Below are 24,037 nucleotides of genomic sequence, written 5' to 3'. Positions count from 1 at the left end.
ACTTCGTTGTCTATTTTACCTAAAGGAGGTTTTTTCATTCAATAATGGACAAGTCCTTTGACATTATTTCGGATATTCTGAGCAGGAAATTAAGTTGTTACATTAAGCCATCGGTGCCAGAGCGGCTGCCGACGGACGACTGATAACACTGTTACAGGGAACATGATCGGCAATGATAAGCGGGAAAACATTTTGTAAATCTAACCCAGCTCTCGAATGGGTCTAAAGGTATATAAGTACTGGACAACACAGATTTAATTTCTGGACAGTTCGCATTTTCAAGAAAAAGTGACCTCATTAACTGTAGCTCGCTACTCATCTTCAATTGAACTTCCACACACAACTTGTGAAATAGGAGGATCTGTAACTACAACTGTCTATTGTCTATTGTTTTCTTCACCACAACCCAGAGGAGGTAATCTTACACCCCACACTACTACATTTAAGTTTGATAACGTAGTCATAAAAGGATTCGGTTTCGTACACTTTTAGCTTCTTGTTGCTTGGCTTCCTTGAATGTTACGTGGAGAATCATAAGAGATGTATTCGTTGTTATTATTATACGTACAAACACAGGAACAATTGGACAAGAACTTCGGCGTTAACATAAAGGAGATATCGTATTGCTTTGCGCTCATAGATCTCTCCTTACAGAAGGATAATAAATATGGTTTTATTTTACCTGTTCACTGACATTAGCTGTAAGACTGGAAATCAAAGCGTGAAATCTACGGTTGTTAACTGTAAGGAAAGGGCATTGTGCAAAGTCTTTTTGGAGGGAACTATTTCCGTTCACAAAGGGCCGAGGCAGGGAATTCAGAAACGTTAAATGTTGATTTGTTTTTTTTTTTGTCAAGAATCCGATAAAAAATTCAGATCACAGTTGTGGTTAATGACACGTTTAAATATACACCGAGGCGAAAGAATTTGCTTTTGTCAGAGATAAAACATAACACTCTCACTGTCACACTGACGGAAAAGAAAAAAAAAGTTCAATGCCCTTTTGTGTAAAAACCAGATTTCAATTATCTGGAAGCCAGACCATATCAAAGTTTCAAAGTTTGAACAGATCAATACAACGTGAAACAACACGGAACACTATGAAGTAAAAAGGCTTTAGAGAAAAGACAGCATAAAATATAAATTTATTATTTTGAAACATGGATGGAAACGTATGTAAACAGCCACAGCCATTTACGATAAATGTATAAATCAGCTCCTAATGTAGAATTCTTACAACGCCAGGAGATGTGCCATGTTAGAGAAACGTGAAACACCAAGTTCATTCATTCATATGGCTCAAAGGCAAAACATGGCTTCGGTGACGTCACCTGAAACAGCTGCCTTCTCCAGTAATAGAAATTGCTCGCATCTGATTGGTTAAAACTAACTTGGTGGCACCGTCTGTTTTGTCCATGTGCAATATTTTGCTTATTCTGAAAAGCGATATCTCGGTTCTGCAACATCACAAAAACAAAAAAAGGAATGTTTTCTTAAACTTCATGTGGGATGCTTTACTGATGATTTAATTGGTTTAGTCAAATATCAGAAGACCTATGTAACATTGTTTATGTATTTTGGTGGCTTGTAAATGACACAGGTAAATGTCCCTATCGGACAGGATTACCAAATCAGGTATTGTGGGATGAGCGAGCACGATCGACAAGGTCGCCTCACCGGGTTAATGATGTGTAGTGTCGTGCTAAACCTGCAAATTTTGATTTATAGTTTTGGAGCTAACGTCCGTTATAGTCGTTTGAATCTTGCTTTATTTTGAAGTATGATTGTAGGGTCCTCCGTGGACGAGTGGTTTGGAGGCACCCAGGAGCCTCTCACCAGTGCGATCGCTGGTAAGTTCTGGTTATGCTAGTCGTGGGTTTCTGCCCGTTTTGGGAATTAGCCTTGCGATTACTGATCAGGAGCGCCCTTCTTGGCTGACGGCTGGTATACGAATGCCTGTTTCGCCGCATAGATTCTGCCCGTTTTCCTCCCATCAGAACGCTGGCTGGCGTGAAATATTCTTGATTACGACTTAAAACACCGATGAAATAAATAAATAGATAACTTATTATATTTTGGCGTCTTCCAGCAAGTAAGAAAAAACAGAAACTGACCGATTATAAAACATGTTAAGGGGAAGTAATTTCTTTGAAATTCTCCCTAGGTGACGCTTCTTTGTTTATGGTTGGATTCACTCGTGAAATCACCCAAGGTACAACACATAGCAATAAACGGCGTATCATCGTGATGTTCAGCAGTTTTATTAATCCCATGGCTATATTTTCTGAACAAGATTTCTAAGGCTCATCATCCGGCTGTCGTAAAAGGGAACATTGGACGCATACCAGAAGTTTTGTCCTATTTTAAAAGGTGTGTTTCAATATGATTGTGCTCGTAACGCAAAGATATAGTTAGCAATTACCGCAGCATAACGGCAGAAACGGATGTGTTTAAAAATTGCTGATTGTTTCTCTTTGACATATTACCATTAATTATTTATTTGGAACTTATAAAACTATCCCCTTGGGGATAGGTACTTTAGGTTGCTTTGAAAATGAGTCCTGAAATTATTGATTTGGAATCGCCAAGCACGTTTATGAATAGTATACGAATGTCGGACTTGACGTCTAGGTATGCAGAGATAGGGACATGCTCTTTTGGCGGGAAATGTTGAGCGATGTCGCCCGCTCAGGAGTGATCTACTTACAGAGTTCGCCTGGAGGACTGACACGTTGAAGGACACCACGGAGTAATACAGGATCCAGACCAAGGCGCAAGACGTGTACGACAGGAACAGGTTTCGATGTAATGTTATCCTTTCGCATTGCAACTGTCTGCAAGAAAGGCCAGAATTGTAAGCTGCAAATTGAGTTATTCGGTTCATTTGATCGGCATAAAATATAAAAGACCACACAGTGTGGAAAGTAAAACGAGAGCCGCGACGACAGTGTGGCATCTGGCAAATGGCCACACATGTTACCAGTGAGATTCTGCCTCTTCTCATGGTACCTCAGTTAGGGTTTTCCTCCAACTGTTCAATTCACATTAAAAAAACCCCCATTAAAACAAAGGAGCCGTACCAAGTTTAAGCGTAAAGGAAACCTGAGTACCCGGGGTACAGCGTAAAGGAAACCTGAGTACCCGGGGTACAGCGTAAAGGAAACCCGAGTACCCGGAGTACAACGTTCGGTAAGAGTAAAAGTATTACCCGATAAATATTCAATGTGTGTTTATAATAGCTGCTTTAAATGTGCGATTTTTCGTCCAAATTGTAAAAGTTTGCAGGAAAATGCCAAACAAGGCGTTTCACACGAATGCTTGAGTTAGCCACAGTGCATTACTTGAATATTTAGAAAAACAAGAACAAAACAAGAAGGTTTTACCTGAAGTAGAAAAATATGCAGAGGGAGATGAGCAGAGTGACCACGGAGATGGAATAACCGATGATGTACACGTACAGAGTCCGAGTACTGCTCTGCAACAACAACAAATTTGTTTGGCTTCTTTTATTAGGAATAAGGACCCTATGACCACTTCTGTTTTTCAAGAAAGGCGAATGTGATTCTGTGTATTTAGGGTGTCAATTCTTTTTCATGGCCATCCCGTCATTTTTGATGTACAGGTGCATACTGGGTATGAAAGTAATTCAAATAAGGGCCTAAGCTTTGAGCAGGTATGAGTTTTGTTGAAATTCTAGGCGAGAGGATACAAAGTGTCAGATAGTGATGTTACTAGAGAAGTTCCCTTGGTGTTACTGGGTACATCTCACAGCTTCGGGCGTAGGGACGCTTTGATCTTGACGATTAACTTATGTCATGATTTTTATGGCTGTTTTCTCTTTTGAGCAAAGCAAATTTTGAGCAAAGCAAATTTTGAGCAAATTCCATGATTTTTATGGCTGTTTTCTCTTTTGAGCAAAGCAGACCCCAATGCTTATTGGCCACGTAATGTTTGGTGTTGAGTTACTAAACGTTAACATTATCGCTTATGGAAAATCAATGTGGACCTGAGAGCATTGGTGTTTAAGAATTTTTCAGTTTCGTGATGGAGGTCTGATTAAAGGGTCGACGGACCTGGAGATGGCTGGCATCAGCTCAAGCTTCTGACTTAAAGCCGCGGCCAAAACAGCCAGATGTGGATTTGAGCTCGTTGATCAAGGGCTTGACACTCGCAGTGAGTCAGGGCTTTAACACTTGAAGTAAGCTAAGACATCGCAACAGCAAAAGCAACAAAGCAATGAGCAGTGACTCGTAGCCATAATAGATGGGTGTATTCCTTTATAGCGTTAATTCTTACAATACCTAATCACCTTATCAACGGATTCTAACATTGTACAAGATTACACTAGGAAACAACGACTTAACTTGCGTATTGATCATGATTTGGATTCTTGGATGCGGTTCGTTTGTGGAATGGAAATGGTTTACGAGAGGCTGGTATATATGATTGCCACCAGCATATGCTATACATACCTCTAGCTCTGTGTGATTGACGCATTCTGAGTAGTTAGACCAGGGGTTGTTCGAAGCAGGATGTCTCCACCAGGTACCATTCTCTGTGCAGTACTTAGAGGCCATCACTGAAAAATACACCGTAAAGAAGGCAGCTGTGTTAAAACGTTGATTGTATATTGTAGGTTGCGGTTATTCAGATTTTCACGTGAAAACACGTGAAAAACTTAAATGTGTATTTAAAGAGCGTGAAAGTGCAAAAACTGGTGTGTGAAGTTTTAGAGTGAGTATAATTCTCTTGTAAGTAAATGTGGACAGAGCGTTCAGAATCTCTGGCGCTCTTGCTTGATGATTGTCTAGTTCCGCTTAACCCGCCGTCAGGGTTGAGCACTCATCATGTTAAATTAGATCGTCACTTTGGGCATATGAACAGTTACCATTAAAGTGCAACTAAGATACATGTTTTGTTATCGACAACTTATATTCTAGCAGGGGCCTCCGTGGCTCAGTTGGTTAGCGCGCTACCGCAGCGTAATGACCCAGGAGCCTCTCGCCAATGCGGTCGCGTTGAGTTCAAGTCCAGTTCATGCTGGCTTCCTCTCCGGCCGTAAGTGAGAAGGTCTGCAGCAACCTGCGGATGGTCGTGGGTTTCCCCCGGGCTGTGCCCGGTTTCCACCCACCATAATGCTGGCCGCCGTCGTATAAGTGAAATATTCTTGAGTACGGCGTAAAACAGCAATCAAATCAATAAATAAATATATTCTAGCATGATTTTGAATACTGATTTCACTCAGTCGCCGAGAATATACCTTGCGTCTCTGCAACTTCGCTGAAAAGTGTTGACTGCTTCTCTTTGCACGATTCCGTCCTATTTGATACCTCATATAGTTTTGTTTTACTTTGGTGATTTGTGCTATACTCGTTTTGGGAATGAACCTGGAACGTCCTTATTGATTGACGACTGGTATACGAATGTCTGTTTCGACGCTTAGATTCAATAATAACTGATACTTTATTTAACCGCTGTATCCTTGTCCAGCATTTCAATCCTATTGACCTTTCTCTAGCATACAAGAATAGTGCTTCCTTTTGACAAGGTTGTCCAACTTCTGGTGCTTCTTCCACGAAACATGACGCTCAGAAAACAAGATGCATTAGTTTCCCAGTCATAGTTTACCATTACCACAAACACATATGTGAGCTACGTCTATTATTGAAGGAACAGGGGACTCTTATATTTATACTTTATATTTATAATGCTTATATTTCAATGCCAGACGTTGAAATTTCGATACATTCTAAATGTTAAATAAATATTTATGAGGTGGGCAAAAAATTTTAGGGGCTCAAAAACATGCTGCAAATTTGTATTTCAAATTTGGATATATTTCAAAAAGATGGAATCGACGATAGAGAACTAAACATTTCGGTAGACAGACCAGTGGGAATTTTATCTAAAATATTTCAATTTGTTATTTTAGTTTATGTTTATTTACAGAAATAGGTCATCTATTGCAATTTCAAATCTGGTGTAAGGGTTATGTCCCAGGACAGGTTTTCCCTTTTCTTCTAGATCTTTTCATGTTGTCATTAATGCTATGATTTAAGTTTTTATTATTAAACTTTGTGTTGGAAAACCAGTGCATGTCACGTCATCAGAATTCCATACTTTTCGCACGGTTTTGATTGATTGAATTTTACTGCCCCAGGTAAAAATACATAATTACAGAAATAGTACAATAATACGGTGTGAAAAAATTAGAACAAAGTAGAATCACAGAACATTTCTCATGTATTATGGTGATCCATTATATTTTGTTAGGCTTTTCGGGCAGTGTTTTTTTGTCGTTTTGATAGAAGTTGCAAATTGTAACTGTTTGAAATTTGGCTCTGTCTGATAAAATCTTAATGGCGTTTGAAGCTTGCTTTTCATGGTAGCACTATTGAATTTCGAGCAAAACCTCCAAGCATCTTCTGAAGAACCATCGGACAGATCCGTCTGAGATTTGATACGCATGTAGAACAATACTAGTTACAGAAAATTTGAAAGAAACATTAAAATTCCTTGAAATCTTTACAAGCTCTCCATCTCTCGAATAGTTGACGGTATAAAAAGTTTGAATTTTGAAAACACTTTCATGTATTTCGTGTACTTCGGGATGATTCAAAACCTGCTTGTCGTTTTTTGTCCATGTTTGCAACGCTTTGAAATATAGTCACAAACGAAATTCTATGTTACAGAAGTTACAAAAGTTATGAAGTTACGTAAAGTCAACGGCCTGTCAATAAAAAAAAACATTAGAGCTAGAAATTTTTAAGTTACGCTAAATTGTAGCCCAAGAAATGCACTTTCTGCGGCAGATATTTGAGACACGATTAATAGTTATCCCTCTAGAAGTGTTTGAAAGGCATCACACTACTTCAGAAAGAGAAATTTAAGCCCATTCATTTCACATATAATTAGACAGCATAACTGAAATATTATTAAGTACACCGTAAAACACTAATGAAATAAACAAATAAATGAACAAATAAACAAATAGACTAACAGAGTTAATTACATGCTCTTTATCAGCTTGCTTAACTGTCCATGATTTCAAAAAAAAGACTATATATCTTAAACATACTGGGATCATTTTATCACGTTACAACTGCTTTGCACTGATACAGAAGCCAAAAACCATTCATGCAGGCTAATTGGAAGTCGTGAAAATGGAGACAGTTCCTTTTTTGTGTTGTTCTTAAGTAACAGTATTAAGTTATATACTTTTGGATTGTTCACCCGTAACTTTCACCTGTCGTAACTTCGATGACAGCCCAGTCACAATGGTAGATACGCAAAAAGGTGGTCCTAAATACCCTGCATGCACGAATATATTTAAATGTTCTTTCTCCTGAGTGAATAAATCGAAAAAATATTAAAGACAAAATTTGCAAATAACTTTCAGCGCTCTTTCGTATGATACTGCATAATGCTATCCTCTGCTTGAAGTGAATGGTGAAATCAATACCACCTTAAACGTTCTACGAGGGCCATCATGTAACTGAATCGTTTTGAGATAAGTAAGTCCGCCGATAGGATTTGTTCTTCTTTTCAATGTCAAACAGCGAGAAAAACGGGTTGAATAATGAAATCAATGATTCCTTTCATGATCCCTCGGAAACAAGACAAGCAAGCCTAGTTAGTAGCGAAATACAGTTCACAGAGGGTCGTATGCACGTGGTCGAACGTTCAATGGCGGGTCATTAATACGAAATGCCCTCTCGTCATTTCCTGTTAAGTGTTAGTTTCACTGTCCTTAGCGCAGCGACCTGACGTAACAAGGTGGTAAGATCTCCTATGACAGACAGACTTAGCACTTTGCTGTTGACACTGCACAGTAGCTCCTGTAGCGCATCCATTCTGTTATCGAACGTTCTTTGTCTTACAGCCGAGATAAGGTCATGGAATTATCTATAGCTAATATTGATTTGGCAATTGTAAGCGATTTCAGTATACTGAAGTTAACAGTGAAGGCTTTCGGAAATGTTGCCGCCCCATAAAATAGTCCCCGTTATTAAGTCAGACTTATCGATCCTGAGTCCGAATGAGAACAACCTTTATCCCGGTGTTTTCACTCACAAATCTTATTTTTCCTCAGGTCTTGTGAATAATGCATGTCTCTTATCTACTCGTTCGTCCGTAAAGCTGATTCTGGTCTCTAGGTTATGCAATAGAGATTGGACAATGCGTGCATCCGAGGCGTAAAGTAGTTCTAACGGTTCACGGATACGGTCCACTTTCTGCTAACACGCCTCTAAGTGAGGAGAGTGTATCTTGTTATCAAGAATATAATTGCTGGACAAAGCTGTTTGCGGCGATACAGCCAACAAAGTCATGCAACGGCTTTCTGTGAATTTTATCTCTCCACCTTGACACTATTCACGATGAAGAAGATAACAGAATAAACAGTGGTGTAAATCAATGTCGTAAAGGTTAAAAAAATAAATAATTTCACTTAGAAACGCGTCAATGTGCAGCGCTTAAGACAAGACTCAAATACTATTTAGTTTTTTGTGACTGTAGAACTTTTACTTGCGGCATTATAACACATGTGATTGGCTCTGGCATTCTCATACAACTCTCACGACATCGTAATAAGAAATTGTGCATTTTTACATTAAATTTGCTGACAATTGTTCGGTTATTTTTCTGTAGATAAACAACTCTCTTCTAACTGTTAATTTACAGCCAAGTCACATTGTGTCAGGGATAAGGTTCAGGTCCCTGACCATGGTGCTGTATACTCTAAAGTACACCAAGATGATGTTAAGTTGTAAATCGATTGTGAGTCAGTACTGTAAATCTACAGCAAATACTAGTGTTTGCCCAGTGCATTTCACAGTCGTCTCCATTTGTTTATATTCTGCAGTGTTTTTCTCTGTCGTGAAATACAGAAAATCAGTGTAGGCGTATACAAAGGTTTTATACAGTGGTTGTCTACACTATGTAATTAAAGGCGTTCAGCACAGAAAGTAAAACCACGGCAACGACGACAGTGTAATAGCTGGCAAATTGTCACACGAAACCGATGAAATATGACCTCTTATCACTTTACCTCAGTCAGGGTTTTATTCTAATTTTTAATGCAAATGGTTAAATAGTAACAAATTACACCCCCGCCCCTCCACCGCAACCCATCCCAAGCCCCTCTCCACATCTTCGCCTAAGCAAAGATAGGCAACAAAAAGGAATTCAGTGATGTTTATTGCAATTTCATAGACGTCAGAGGGTAAAGAATTACTGATTAATTATAACATTAAAACAATGCAAGCAGGCATCGGGGATGCTTAGTCCACCAGCAGAATCCTGGTTTATGCAGGAATACACCATAATTAAAGACGTTCAGCACAAAAGTAAAAATCACATCAACGACGACATAGTGATAGCTGGCAAAGGGTAACAATGCCGGTTTACAGCGGTGATATTACGAAGTATTTAATTGTCGTCTGCAAGCTTCAAAGAAATGACAGCTCTGTGCAATAAGTTTTGTATTGACATTTTTGGTAAGAAAGTACAAGATTCCAAAGAGAAAGCTATACTTCGCTCAAACTCGCGATATTGTGTAGCTATAGTTAGACTCTACTCTGTTTATTGTACTATTGCTCGATTACAAATCGTAAAATCATGAACAAGATTTAGAGACAACGTCGTTTAAGGGCTTTACTTTCCTTTTTTATAATTTATATTGACAGTCTAACAGCGATTTTTACCAAATTGACCTATGCGGTTGTGCCAAACTTGGTGCAGAGTGAAGACTTCCTCATGCATGAAACCAGAAGTCAATGATGTCTTCGATACCACATGGTGCACCTTTGCACATGACGTCAAGTACAAACGACTGTTAAAACGGTTACACTAAAAAAAACATAAATATCACAGATTTGTGCATACACTATGCTTGGCCGAGACTCTGAATGGTACAATGGAATGTGTAGGTCTTTCCGAACCTATGCCTCCCACGTTGAATGTGTAGATCTATATGTTCAGTAATGCTTACCGATTCAGTGTAAGAAGCATAGATTCGGAAAGGTCTACACGTTCGGTGTGAAAGGAATATGTTCTGAAAGTGCACCTTCAATGTGAGAGGCATAGACTTGGAAAGATCTGTACATTCAATGTAAAAGGTATAGATCTACACATTCAACGTGGGAGGCATAGGTTCGGAAAGACCTACACATTCAACGTGAGAGGCATAAGATTGGAAAGGTCTACACCTACAATGTGAGAGGCATAGGATTGGAAAGGTCTACTCATTCAACGTGGGAGGCATAGGCTCGGAAAGATCCACACATTCAATGTGAGAGGTATAGGCTCGGAAAGACTTACACATTCAATGTAAGAGGTATAGATCTACACATTCAATGTGAGAGACCTTTCCCAACCTATGCGGTTGGGAAAGATTTGTACATTAAATGTAAGAGGTATAGATCCAACATTCAATGTGAGAGGCATAGGCTCGGAAAGGTCTACACATTCAACGTGAGAGGCATAAAATTGGAAAGGTCTACACATTCAACGTGAGAGGCATAGGTTTGGAAAGGTCTACACATTCAATGTAAGAGGTATAGATCTACACATTCAACGTGGGAGGCAAAGGTTCTGAAAGGTCTACACATTCAATGTAAGAGGTATAGATCTACACATTTAATGTGAGAGGCATAGGTTCGGAAAGACTTACACATTCAATGTAAGAGGTATAGATCTACACATTCAATGTGAGAGACCTTTCCCAACCTATGCGGTTGGGAAAGATTTGTACATTAAATGTAAGAGGTATAGATCCACACATTCAATGTGAGAGGCATAGGCTCGGAAAGGTCTAAACATTCAACGTGAGAGGCATAAAATTGGAAAGGTCTACACATTCAACGTGAGAGGCATAGGTTTGGAAAGGTCTACACATTCAATGTAAGAGGTATAGATCTACACATTCAACGTGGGAGGCATAGGTTCTGAAAGGTCTACACATTCAATGCAAGAGGTATAGATCTACACATTTAATGTGAGAGGCATAGGTTCGGAAAGACTTACACATTCAATGTAAGAGGTATAGATCTACACATTCAATGTGAGAGACCTTTCCCAACCTATGCGGTTGGGAAAGGTCTGTACATTAAATGTAAGAGGTATAGATCCACACATTCAATGTGAGAGGCATAGGCTCGGAAAGGTCTACACATTCAAAATCAATGTGAGAGACCTTTTCCAACCTATGCGGTTGGGAAACATCTGTACATTAAATGTAAGAGGTATAGATCCACACATTCAATGTGAGAGGCATAGGCTCGGAAAGGTCTACACATTCAACGTGAGAGGCATAGGTTTGGAAAGGTCTACACCTACAATGTGAGAGGCATAGGTTTGGAAAGGTCTACTCATTCAATGTAAGAGGTATAGATCTACACATTCAATGTGAGAGGCATAGGCTCGGAAAGGTCTACACATTCAACGTGAGAGGCATAAGATTGGAAAGGTCTACACATTCAATGTGAGAGGCATAGGATTGGAAAGGTCTACTCAATGTAAGACGTATAGATCTACACATTCAATGTGAGAGGAGGCCTCCGTGGCTCAGTCGGTTAGCGCGCTAGCGCAGCGTAGTGACCCAGAAGCCTCTCACCAATGCGGTCGCTGTGAGTTCAAGACTGGCTTCCTCTACGGCCGTACGTGGGAAGGTCTGCCAGCAACCTGCGGATGGTCGTGGGTTTCCGCCGGGCTCTGCCCGGTTTCCACCCACCATAATGCTGGCCGCCGTCGTATAAGTGAAATAATCAATGTCAGATACCTTTCCCAACCTATGCGGTTGGGAAAGATCTGTACATTAAATGTAAGAGGTATAGATCCACACATTCAATGTGAGAGGCATAGGCTCGGAAAGGTCTACACATTCAACGTGAGAGGTATAACATTGGAAAGGTCTACACCTACAATGTGAGAGGCATAGGATTGGAAAGGTCTACTCATTTAATGTAAAAGGTATAGATCTACACATTCAATGTGAGAGGCATAGGCCCGGAAAGGTCTACACATTCAACGTGAGAGGCATAAGATTGGAAAGGTCTACACATTCAATGTAAGAGGCATAGGATTGGAAAGGTCTACTCAATGTAAGACGTATAGATCTACACATTCAACGTGAGAGGCATAGGTTCGGAAAGGTCTACATATTCAACGTGAGAGGCATAGGTTTGAACAGGTCTACTCATTCAATGTAAGAGGTATAGACCTACACACTTAATATAAGAGACATAGGTTCGGAAAAAGTAAACATTCAACGTGAGAGGCACAGGTTCGGAAAGGTCTAAACATTCAAAGTGAGAAGCATAGGTTCTGAAAGATCTACACATTCAATGTGAGAGGCATAGGCTCGGAAAGATCTACACATTCAATGTAAGAGGTATAAATCTACACATTCAGTGTGAGAGGCATAGGTTCGGAAAGGTCTACACATTCAACGTGAGAGGCATAGGTTTGAACAGGCCTACTCATTCAATGTAAGAGGTATAGACCTACACATTTAATATAAGAGACATAGGTTCGGAAAAAGTAAACATTCAACGTGAGAGGCACAGGTTCGGAAAGGTCTAAACATTCAACGATAACATGGACAACATGCAAGAAAGCGGCTGACTACAACCAGCTCAAGTAGCGTTGACAGGGTAGTATTTGTCGTATCGACTGCTCGAATTTGGCGATTAAAATGACCATTTTTCCGAGCCTATGCCTCTCAGATCTACACATTCAATGTGAGAGGCATAGGCTCGGAAAGATCTACACATTCAATGTAAGAGGTATAAATCTACACAATCAATGTGAGAGGCATAGGTTCGGAAAGGTCTACATATTCAACGTTAGAGGCATAGGGTCTGAATCTGAGAGGGTCTGAAGGTGAAAGGAATATGTTCTGAAAGTACACATTCAACGTGAGAGGCACAGGCTCGGAAAGGTCTACATGTTCAGTGTAAGAGGTATAGATCTACACATTCAATGTAAGATGTATAGATCTACCCATTCAATGTGAGAGGCATAGGTTGGCAAAAGTCTACACATTCAATGTGAAAGGCATAGGTTGGCAAAAGTCTACACATTCAATGTGAAAGGCATAGGTTGGCAAAAGTCTACACATTTAATGTGAGAGGCATAGGCTCGGAAAGATCTACACATTCAACGTGAGGCATAGGTTCGGAAAGGTCTACACATTGATTGTGAGAGGTATATGTTCTGAAATACACATTCAATGTGAGAGGCATAGGCGCGGAAAGGTCTACACATTCGATGTGAGAGGCATAGGCTCGGAAAGGTCTACACATTCAATGTGGCAGGCATAGGTTCGGAAAGGTCTACACATTCAGTGTGTGAAGCATAGATTTGGAAAGACGTATACATTTAATGTGAGAGGGATAGGTTTGGAAGGTCTAGGCATTCAGAGTGAGAGGCATGGATTGGGAAAGGTTTACACATTTTATGTGAGCGGCATAGGTTTGGAAATGTTCACGCATTAAATGCAACAGACATAGGTCCGGACACGAATACGCATTTTATGTGAGAGACATAGGCTTGGAAAGGTTTATGCATTCTATGAGAAAGGCATATAGGTTTGGAAAGGTTTATGAATTCTATGAGACAGGCATATAGGTTTGGAAAGGTTTACGCATTCTGTGAGACAGGCATATATGTTTGGAAAGAGATCCAATTGCATTGTGTGGACGAGCTTTACAAATCTTTTGCCTTATTTTTGTTTCCATAGTCGAATTCGATACAACAGATCGGACCGTGTGAATGCGGCTGTAGGCTATTCATTTGTACAGCGGGATTTTGGGTTGTCCTTAATTATCTAAAGCCTCATTCAGACGGTGAAATTTTCCACATGTTGAATTCGCCTGCACGATTTGAAAATAGGGCATGTGATATTTCACTCGGCTGTGCCATTCGACAATCACATCGTTTGAGCAGCGATTATGAAATTGACTTGCCATATGGTCATTTTAATCGCCAAATTTGAGCAGTCGATACGACAAATACTACCCTGTCAACGCTACTTGAGCTGGTTGTAGTCAGCCGCTTTCTTGCATGTTATCCACTGCAGTTTAATTGACCGCTGGTCGTTTGAAATGAACACCTAGATGGAGCTCAGGTGTATAGCAACAATCCCTAATGCTATCATCTCTCAGCCTTTCCAGACGTGCGTTATGCCAGCCATATGATGAGATAGACACCGATCTTTCCATCATGCCCAGACGTGCACGTATACGTGCCATTTATCAAATTCGAAGAAAAGCATCAGTGAAAATGACAGTAAATGCTGTACAGCTCTGATAGAGATGGAGTGAGTGAGTGTTTGGGGTCTAACGTCGTGCATAACAATTTTTCAATCATATGACGACGAAGGAACCCTGAGAGTGCATGTAATGTGCCTCCTTGTTGCAGAACGGATTTCCACCGCTCATTTATCTAGTGCTGCTTCACTGAGACACCTTACCGAAGGCAAGTAAGCTGCACCGCCCAAGCCATTACGCTGATACAGGTCAACCAGCGGTCCACTATCCCCTTCATGCTGAAGGCCAAGCGAGGCATTTGACATTTGTACAGTTGCAAGGAAAGATTGAGTGTATGACATTTGTAGAGTTATAACTTGTACTGTTTCGGGGAGAAATGAAGTGCATGACATTTATACGGTTACAGGGAGAGATGGAATGTATAACATTTGTACAGTTACAGGGAAAAATGATTTGATTTGATTTGATTGGTGTTTTACGCCGTACTCAAGAATATTTATACGACTTATACGACGGCGGCCAACATTAGGGTGGGAGGAAAGCGGGCAGAGCCCGGGGGAAACCCACAACCATCCGCAGGTTGCTGTCAGACCTTACTACTTATGGCCGCAGAGGAAGCCAACATGAGCTGGACTCGAACTCACAGCGACCGCATTGGCTAACCAACTGAGCCACGGAGGCCCCCAGGGAAATATGAAGTGTAAGACATAATACCAAATACAGCACCGAGAGTAAAACCAGAGCAGCAATCATTGTAACCACTGAAATATGACCTTTTGTCATTTCACCTATAGTTAGGGTTTTATTTTTTGTGTGCATGTAAAGCTTATATAATAGAAAAGCAGCCCCCCCCCCCCAGCACCATGGTTTAAGTGCACTGTTGCCCGTAAAGTTAGAATAAAAATTTTTTTTTATCTTCAAACTTATTTCTCTCTGAACACCTCAGTAATCATATTAGAGGTTAATGATTACATAGTGCGTCCCCATGACCTACATGCTGGTGACACAAATTCATGCAAATTTAGATTTATGTAATAAGGCCTTCTGCTGGGAGCTATAAAAGACCAGACGTCTGATGTTTTGACATTTTCCCTCCTCAAATCCTGTATGGAAAGAGCTTCAGAACAGACTGACATAGAGGCTCCCTAATGCATGACATAGCTATTGCCAATGCGCCGATATGTGCTTGTACTGTAACGCAGAGAATATAAGCAAGCCGAAGTTGCTGATTTCGTCGGGATATCACGGATTGCGGTCTGTAAAATCGTCTAACGTCATCGAGAGAGTGGGCCATTTGAAACCACGAAAATCTTCAGGACGACCACGCATAACTACCACACGAGATGATCGCCGATTGCTTAGTCTGTGCCGTAGAAACCGGAAAATGCCCACGACCCTCTTTGTCGTTTGTGAAAAAGACATTGCGTAATTAACGCTTCCCACCAAACTGTGAATCGAAGATTGCTACATCATGGTTCTCGAGCAATAACGAATGACCAAATGTCCACGCCTGACCGCTCAACTCATACTTGCTCCAGTGTCTTGGTTTACAGTTAAATCGTTAGCAGTTTAGGTAAATGATGTGGTCTTCCGTCAGACATGTTGAATATATCAGCCCAATAATCAGGAGGCCACTGATTTCTGACATCACCCGAGGCAATGGGTACTTGATGTCGAAACCGAGCTTACCGATTTTAACATTATGAATTAGAAAAATTGTTCGAACTTTTTTTCCTTGAAGAATATGAGCTCCAATATATCAACGCGTACAGATTGTGCTGTCACGTGTCACTGACTAAAGGCAATTTTGGTAGCTAGTATGACTGATTTTAGATAGCTGAATATGGATGACTCAATGAAAAAAATAGACTAAAGATGTTTCATTTTGGACTTACCACACTGTTAACATGTCTATATTTTTGTCCAGTGCATCGCAAGTCATTCTAACTCTTCTAGAGGTAAGAAAGTGAATACCACTTGAATTTGATTAAATGATCGACTTTGTAACCCTTTGTTGGTTTAGTAGACATCACTAGTCTTTCAGTTAAGATAACTTGTGACAGTTCAAAGCTGTAAACTCCACATATAATTTGTCAGCCAAATCACGCTATTTTCCGCTGCTGTCGAGCACAGACTTTGACAAATCGGCATGCGACATATAAAAACGGCTCCTTTCATATGAAAAAATCTAATCTAACTATGGAAATTTGAGGTTACACATCCTAATTCATAAAGGAAAAAATATGTCTTCCCTTCTCTCAGTAAGAGCGGACATTATTAATTTCAAATTACGCTCATATAAAAGAATTTTTACTCCCGTTAGATAAAAAGAGTAAATAGGTGACTCGCTTTATTATTTGATATTTTGCATGCCGACGATAATTTTTGCAATTTAGCAAATTTCAGAAAAAAACCTGGGTGTTTGGAAGAGGAGGGGAAATCCATGCGTGTTTGTAGCAAAAGTGCCTATTTGGGCATGTCATGTAGAAACTGAAAGAAAAATTTTGCACCCCGTAGATGGGCGAACCTTGAATGTGAGACATGGATGTGAGATATAGACTGCATGGAACAAGTTAGCTGATAGGACATGGAATGTGGAAACATGGATGTGAGAAATAGGCTGCATGGAACAAGTTAACTGATAGGACATGGGATGGGCGAACCTTGAATGTGGGAATTAAGCTGCATGGAACAAGTTGAGAAATAAACTACTTAAAACAATTTAGCTAATAAGACATGTATGTGAGAAATAGGCTGCACGGAACAAGTTAACTGATAGGTCATGCGATGGGAGAACCTTGAATGTGAGAAATAGGCTGCATGGAACAAGTTAACCGATAGGACATGGGATGTGGAAACATGGATGTGAGAAATAGGCTGCACGGAACAAGTAGAGAAATAGAAATTAGAAATAGACTACTTAAATAGACTACTTAGCCAATAAGACATGGATGTGAGAAATAGACAGCAAGAAACAACGTAACTGATACGATATGGGATGTGGAACCGTGGATGTTAAAAGAAAGCTAAGTTAGAACTAAAGAAAAACTCTCATTGGAATTGAGGAGTGTTTGCATGGACAACCACAGCCATATATATATATATATAAAAAGAATATATATATATATATATATATATATATATATATATATATATATATATATATATATATATATATATATATATATATATATATATATATATATATATATATATATATATATTCTTTTTTTTATAGTTCAAAGATGAGACCTCTGACGTCCAGCTCGCTCTGCCCGAGGATGGAAAAAGGCACCATACTGCCAACTCGGTTTGTCCCGGTATTACAGCACCGCGGGATTACCCGGCTACATGCCAATCCTAAAGACTATTCGCTTTAGCTGAGAGACATACATGATATGACAAGCCTTCATCCTAGGGATAAAGGTTGGGTAATGATTCACTGACACGCACGGTAGCCGTGTAGGAGAGGGAACAAACATGGCGTCAGGTGCAGAGACAGTGTTTCTTGGAGTTGTTGATTGATCGCCTTCTTCTCATAGCTTCACGGACCATGTCACTCTGTGAACCTGTTTTTTTCTGCGCTTGTTGTAGTTTGTTAAACATTGGAGTTGGAGTTGTCTGAGGAGAACAATATTGATAGACAACCTTATACAATGCTTATATGTTTCCACCATTAGTTCGTTACAGAAGAGAGAAAACACTCAGCACTCTGTCATTTGTTGAAGGAAGAGAGGGGGGGGGCGGGTGAAAGGAGTACTGGTATTGAGTTATTCAGAAGAACTAATAATGGTCAGTGTTGACATTGTTTCTTTCAGTTACGAATGAAATTTCTTCTTATTCTTTTATTCTTTCTTATTCTCTTGTGACAATGTCGGTGGACATGCATTTACAAATGCGTAACGTGCGCACGTGACTACGTGGTCAACAGAACGTCTGGACCTATAGCTCAAGTTGGACGATGTCTTTGTCTCTTACTGACTTGGCAAGACAGAGATAGAACACCCGGCGGCACTGTAAATAATTGTTCCTGGTGGACGCTATCAAATCTTGGCACCTGACACTAGGACAAACTCGCACGCTTATTATTCTTACACAATGGATATTCTCTAAGCGACCTTATTTGTAGTAATTTTGGAGACTTTTCCCTGCGTGGCGCTGGTGTCCGATTTCAACTGTTAGGATCGCTAGACAGAATCTGATCAAGCTCTGTCTAGTGCATCTTCTTTCAGGAAATTTCTAACAGAAACGGGAATTTGATCAGCTGCAAGACTAGTACAGTTACTAGTTGGCATGTTATATACCCGAGAAACCCAAGCATACATACATTCGCTTGAATGTTCAGTACGACGTTAAACACCAAGCATACATACATTCGCCTGATTGTTAACCACGACGCTAAACACCAAGCATACAAACGTTCGCCTGAATGTTAAGTGCGACGTTAAACACCCAGCATACATTCATTCGCCTGAATGTCTAGTGCGATGTTAAACACGAAGCATATATACGTTCGCCTGAATGTTTAGTGCGATTTATTTATTTATTTATTTTATTTGATTGGTTTTTTATGCCGTACTTAAGAATATGTCAAGAATGTTAAATATGACGCTAAACACCAAGCACACATACATTCAAATCAAATTAAGTAAATAACACACTCAGTTTTTTTCATGGAAACTCGCATCGTGATTTGTTTTCGTACGTACACACACACATAACTCATAACTTATTTTTTTCTATAAAAGTTCATATATATATATATACATACATACATATATATATATATATATATATATATATATATATATATATATATAATGAACTTTTATAGGCAGAATCTCGTTATGAATTAAGACAAAATAGAAAATTAATACAGCATAGAAAAGTGTGATAGCTGGCAAATGGTCACAGGTATGGTTTGAATTACGTCATCTTGTGAACTCACCTCACACATGGTGTTTTAATCTGGCTGTTCATGTAAAGGCTTAAGCTTGCATAGAATTTTGTGAAGAAAAGGTGGGTGAAGTAACCTGCAATTCCTATATTAGCACTGTTGAAGATGATTCCTGTATCCGATGGCACTGTCATATTTAGCATTTCACGCGATCTGACATTAGACCAAATAACGTAACGTCTGATAAAATTTTACTAAAGGGAATAATAAGGGTAATAAACCATGTTTTTCTCTATTCCAAAACAGACTAATATCTCTGCAACCCTGTTATTACGTCTAGCCTCTTCACGACGTGATGGATCGTGTATACATACGGATAGACTCTACCCGATGTCTCGGGTGGATCTTAGACTGTTTGCTAGTACTGTGAATCCTTCAGGCTGGAATGAGCCAGCTACAACTTGGACTCAGACTGCGATTAATTTGACATTTACTTATGCGGAATGACTCTGATCAATCCCTAATTCTGTACTCCCGAACCCTCTCAGCCTGGTCTTGAACCACATGTGCCACATTGCTGGTCAAAATTTCCTGAACTCTTTCCTCACTCTGTATAGACGATCCATCATGCACAGGAGAGGCCAGACGAATAACAGAGTTACAGAAAAATTAAAATATTTTCAAATGGAGAAAAGAACATGGTTTAACATCGTTATAATCCGAAGCTACATGTTAAATATGACTGTGTTGCGGATAATTATTATGCAGATGAAATTGTGGAACCATAATTGCATAATATAGATCTGAAACTAATTCTAAAATGGGAACGCTCTCATCTGGCTCGGTATAGCTTGTTGTGGATAAATACCTTACGTCCTGAGTTCCAGACTCACTTCAGAAACGATTTTCACTGATACTGAGTAATTGTTGTTTCATTGTCTGCATGTTCTCTATATTCTATGTCGATGATTGCTTAAGTCTTTTTATACGTATATTTTAGCATATGTTTGAACTGTTGGGAATCAATTCAGCCAAGAGATTATCCCTTCACGAAAATACATGTAACCATTCAAATGTTGGATTAGACGTTAATGTCGTACAATATTTTGAAAGAATCCCTTGTATCTTTTCACCCGGATGAATCAAGTTTAATTTAATGACAAACAATAAACGACAGTTTATGCCTTCAACACAGAAGAGGCGACTCCCAGCAAATTATAACGGGAAATCCGAGCACTGACCTGAATCCACTGGCCTCTGAACCCGACGACATTACTAAGCATCCAGTCAAAGCAGGGAATGGGATATTATAAAAGCCGAGCCCAAATTATATTTGGGTCACGTCTCGGAACGTGGTCAAAGAAATCCAGTATGGACTTAAATATACAGACGGTCCTAATATGCTTTGGGCACAGGAAAATAATGTACCTAGCAGCAGGTCATCCTAACCACATTATTGTGACAGGCAATTTAGGCTACCATTACTGAGGAGTGTCAAAAGCACAGGAGTTTACCTGAGTACAGACCTTAGCCTTTGCCGGACATATGAACATCCATGTTTATAACATGAACATGCTCCTTTTATGAACAGTTGCAATCAAAGCGGGACGGAGATGGAAAGTATCGAAAGACTATTATTGAAAATCTGAATTGAATGTCGTGCCTAGAATGTCAACTGTTTTCCGTCCATGTTCTGAAAACTGATGACTGCTTCCCTCTTGCATTAGCTTTATTTAGCTGCATTTAGTATTTTTATATTATTTCTTTCATATTCCAGAAATTTCCAAAATACAAATTACAGTACTTTACAGCCAACGACGAGATTCAAAAACATAAATACACTTTAAGAAACTAACCTAAACTAAAATAAATTTGTAGTTCCTACAAACTCTGTGTTATATACGTCAGCCTTCCTCTGTTATTCCTACAGAATACTTTTTGTCCCGTAAAACCGGGCCGAGGTGTGCGAATCCACATGTTGCTCAGGCTACATGTGTCTTCATGTGGCAGGGCGTGTCCAGAGCACCAGAGTGCTGCCGCCACTGAAGTATCATGCCGAAGACACCAGACATATAACACCCCACCCAGTCGCATTATACTGACACCGGGACAAACAGTTCTGTTTCCTTGCTCTAACCTGTAAGTGCTGAGCACCAAGTAAGGCAGCAACAAGTACCAGTTTTAAAGTCTTTGGCATGAGCCGACCCGGGTTTGATCCTAGGTCTTCGGACTTCTATGTACATAAGCAAAACAAAATGCAGGTCGAGTATTAAAATAAACTGAGAAAAATCGTATTTATGTCTGCCTCGTTTGGAGCTAAGCAGTGAGTGGTTAGAGCAAAGAAACAGGACTGGTTGGCCCGGTGTGTGAGATATGGCTGTGTGGGATGTTATATTTGGTGTGTTCGGTATGATACTTTAGTGACGGCAGCACTTTGGCTGCATGGATTCGCCTTGCAACAAGCAGGCACAGTATATGTACACATGCCTAATGAGTCCTTGCGTTGTCATCTGGCTGAAAACTTGATAAGTTCGATTTTTTTTTTGACTGGTGTTTTACGCCGTACTCAAGAATATTTCACTTATACGACGGCGGCCAGCATTATGGTGGGTGGAAACCCACGACCATCCGCAGGTTGCTAATAGACCTTCTCACTTACGGCCGGAGAGGAAGCCAGCATGAGCTGGACTTTAACTCACAGCGACCGCATCGGTGAGAGGCTTCTGGGTCATTACGCTGCGCTATCGCGCTAACCGACTGAGCCACGGAGGCCCCGATAAGTTCGATGTAAAAGCCTAAGCATACATATTTTCATACATACAGACAAAATTTCTATTGCAAATCGGTACGTAAATTAAGCATTGATGACATCACAAACGGGCACTGTACTACATTCATCAATAAAAAAAAAAACAATTTTAATATATGCAAGTCTATTTGTCTGACCTGTGCCTGGCATAGTCTTGAGTGTCACATTAATCATCTGTCAAATAAATAATTAAACCCTTGCCCTGTGAAGCCACATTATCCAAATTGACGTGTCAACTAGGACAGCCCTGCGAACATCAATCTCAGTGTAAACCTCGGCGCATAGAAGAGCTTAGGACGCGACTCAGCTGATCGCGCCGAGCTGGTCCCTGTCGTTGAGTGCCCTCCGACTTGAAGATTCCCCGACATACACGTAACCCTTGGAGCTGAGTCTAAAGCTCGGCATACACGAGAGCTTCGGACGCGACTCAACTCAACTGGTCGTAGTGGCTTGGACACAGGAGCTCAGGGTCGTGCGACTTGAAGAGTCACTGGCATACACGTACAACTCCAGTTAAGTCACGTCGTTATTTCGCATACACGAGCGTTTACAGCCCGAGGCAACAAAAAAAATTGCTTTTCCCAAGTTTTTGGCAGCTTGTCTTTCTTCGAGTAGAAAAATGTTGATTTATTTTGATAAGAAACACGGAAACTTTGAAACAAAATACAACCTCCACACTACTTTGATTCGTTTGTATTGAACGCAGTGTTGCATGTCTTTACGAAACACTAACTCATTCGCAAAAATGTCAAGAGCCACATTTACCATCGTGGCCTTAAAATATCCCTATCAAAGAAATTGGATAATATATCTATTGTTGACTTGATTCCAAAACCAAAAGTTACCCATCCAACAGTGTCATTTCATTTGCATTTATAGATATAATTAATTTCCCTGTAAATGTCATTGCATGGTTAGAGTAAACGTCTAGACTGCATACAATTTAGGAATAAAAATTTTTTCTGTAATAGTAATCAGTATTATGAATGTTGCACAGGTGTCACATTTCATTACCACGTACGGTTTACAGATCCTTTGATCCTTTAATCAACATCACCAGTTATTACTGCCAAAACTGGTGTCAAGATTAGTCCACCAAACGCCTTCACCTTAAGTTTCTTAAGTTTTGCAATGAGTATAATCCTCTTCTAATTACATATGTAAAAAATGAACAAAATCTATGACATCCTGCTTCCTAGCAAATTTCTTTCCTCTTTCCAACATCATTGCATGATAGTTGATAGTGTCAGCATTGTTTTGCTTGGGCAAAATCCACAAGTAATGCGAAAGAAGAAAGATAAATGTGTGTCGATGATTTATTGTACGATGTGATTCTAATTTTATAATGTTGAACTGAAGCAAAACATCAGTGTTATAATCTGAGGACAAATGAAAAAAGTGCAAGGAGTTAAGCCACGTACTATGCTATAAGTCTAGGCCAAAGTTCATTCGTTTTGCGGGAGCATAAAAGTGATATTCGGATATTAACATAACTTCAAATATACGTCTAATTCTCATCAGCATTTTCATTTTCATCACCGCCATTTTAATTACTTTATTTCAGTATCTATACGTCGAAACAGATATTTGTTAACCAGCCACCAACCAATATTTCCGGACTGTGTATGTCATTTCAAATTTCAAAGGGCCCAGCAGTCGGGAATTGCCAAAATGGATCTGCACACAACCACGAATGCGTATAGTTGGACTTAGGTTAGATGTACCGAATCCACATATTATCAACCACCATGGAAATGTCACAAGAATTCTTGTTGCTTTGTTTCTGCATTGCATCAATGTCACGCCGAAATGTCCTGCTGCACTCTGAGTGATGTAATCCCGTCCCCGTGGGATAACCTAAGTCAGGGACTGACAGATACATAGCTCTCCTTGGGTGAGTTACACTACGACCGTACATATTCTCGACGCGGGTGAGGGAGGGAGTGGGAAGAGAGCAATGTAATCACGTATAAGCAGGTTATGGACAGGAAACAAAAATAGCTCGATCTGGGCAATATCGCCGCGTCATTCACCTGACATCCGATATGTTCGCCATGATGG

General features: G+C 39.9%; 1 protein-coding gene across 1 annotated transcript in view; it reads right to left on the bottom strand.

Annotated features, from left to right (window-relative positions):
* The window catches only part of LOC135477786 (calcitonin gene-related peptide type 1 receptor-like), a 107,926-nt gene that overhangs the window by 16,003 nt on the left and 67,886 nt on the right, over window positions 1-24,037 (bottom strand). Inside the window, exons 3-5 of the mRNA XM_064757987.1 lie at window positions 4,473-4,579; window positions 3,384-3,475; window positions 2,708-2,834 (exon numbers count right to left, since the gene is read on the bottom strand). Of these exons, the coding sequence (XP_064614057.1) occupies window positions 2,708-2,834; window positions 3,384-3,475; window positions 4,473-4,579 (326 nt within the window). The remainder of the gene's footprint in view (window positions 1-2,707; window positions 2,835-3,383; window positions 3,476-4,472; window positions 4,580-24,037) is intronic.

This window comes from Liolophura sinensis, chromosome 11 (genome assembly GCF_032854445.1).
Source record: "Liolophura sinensis isolate JHLJ2023 chromosome 11, CUHK_Ljap_v2, whole genome shotgun sequence".
In the NCBI taxonomy this organism is placed as follows: domain Eukaryota; kingdom Metazoa; phylum Mollusca; class Polyplacophora; order Chitonida; family Chitonidae; genus Liolophura; species Liolophura sinensis.
Note: the sequence above shows the minus strand (reverse complement) of the source record. Positions and strands in the feature narration are given on the sequence as shown.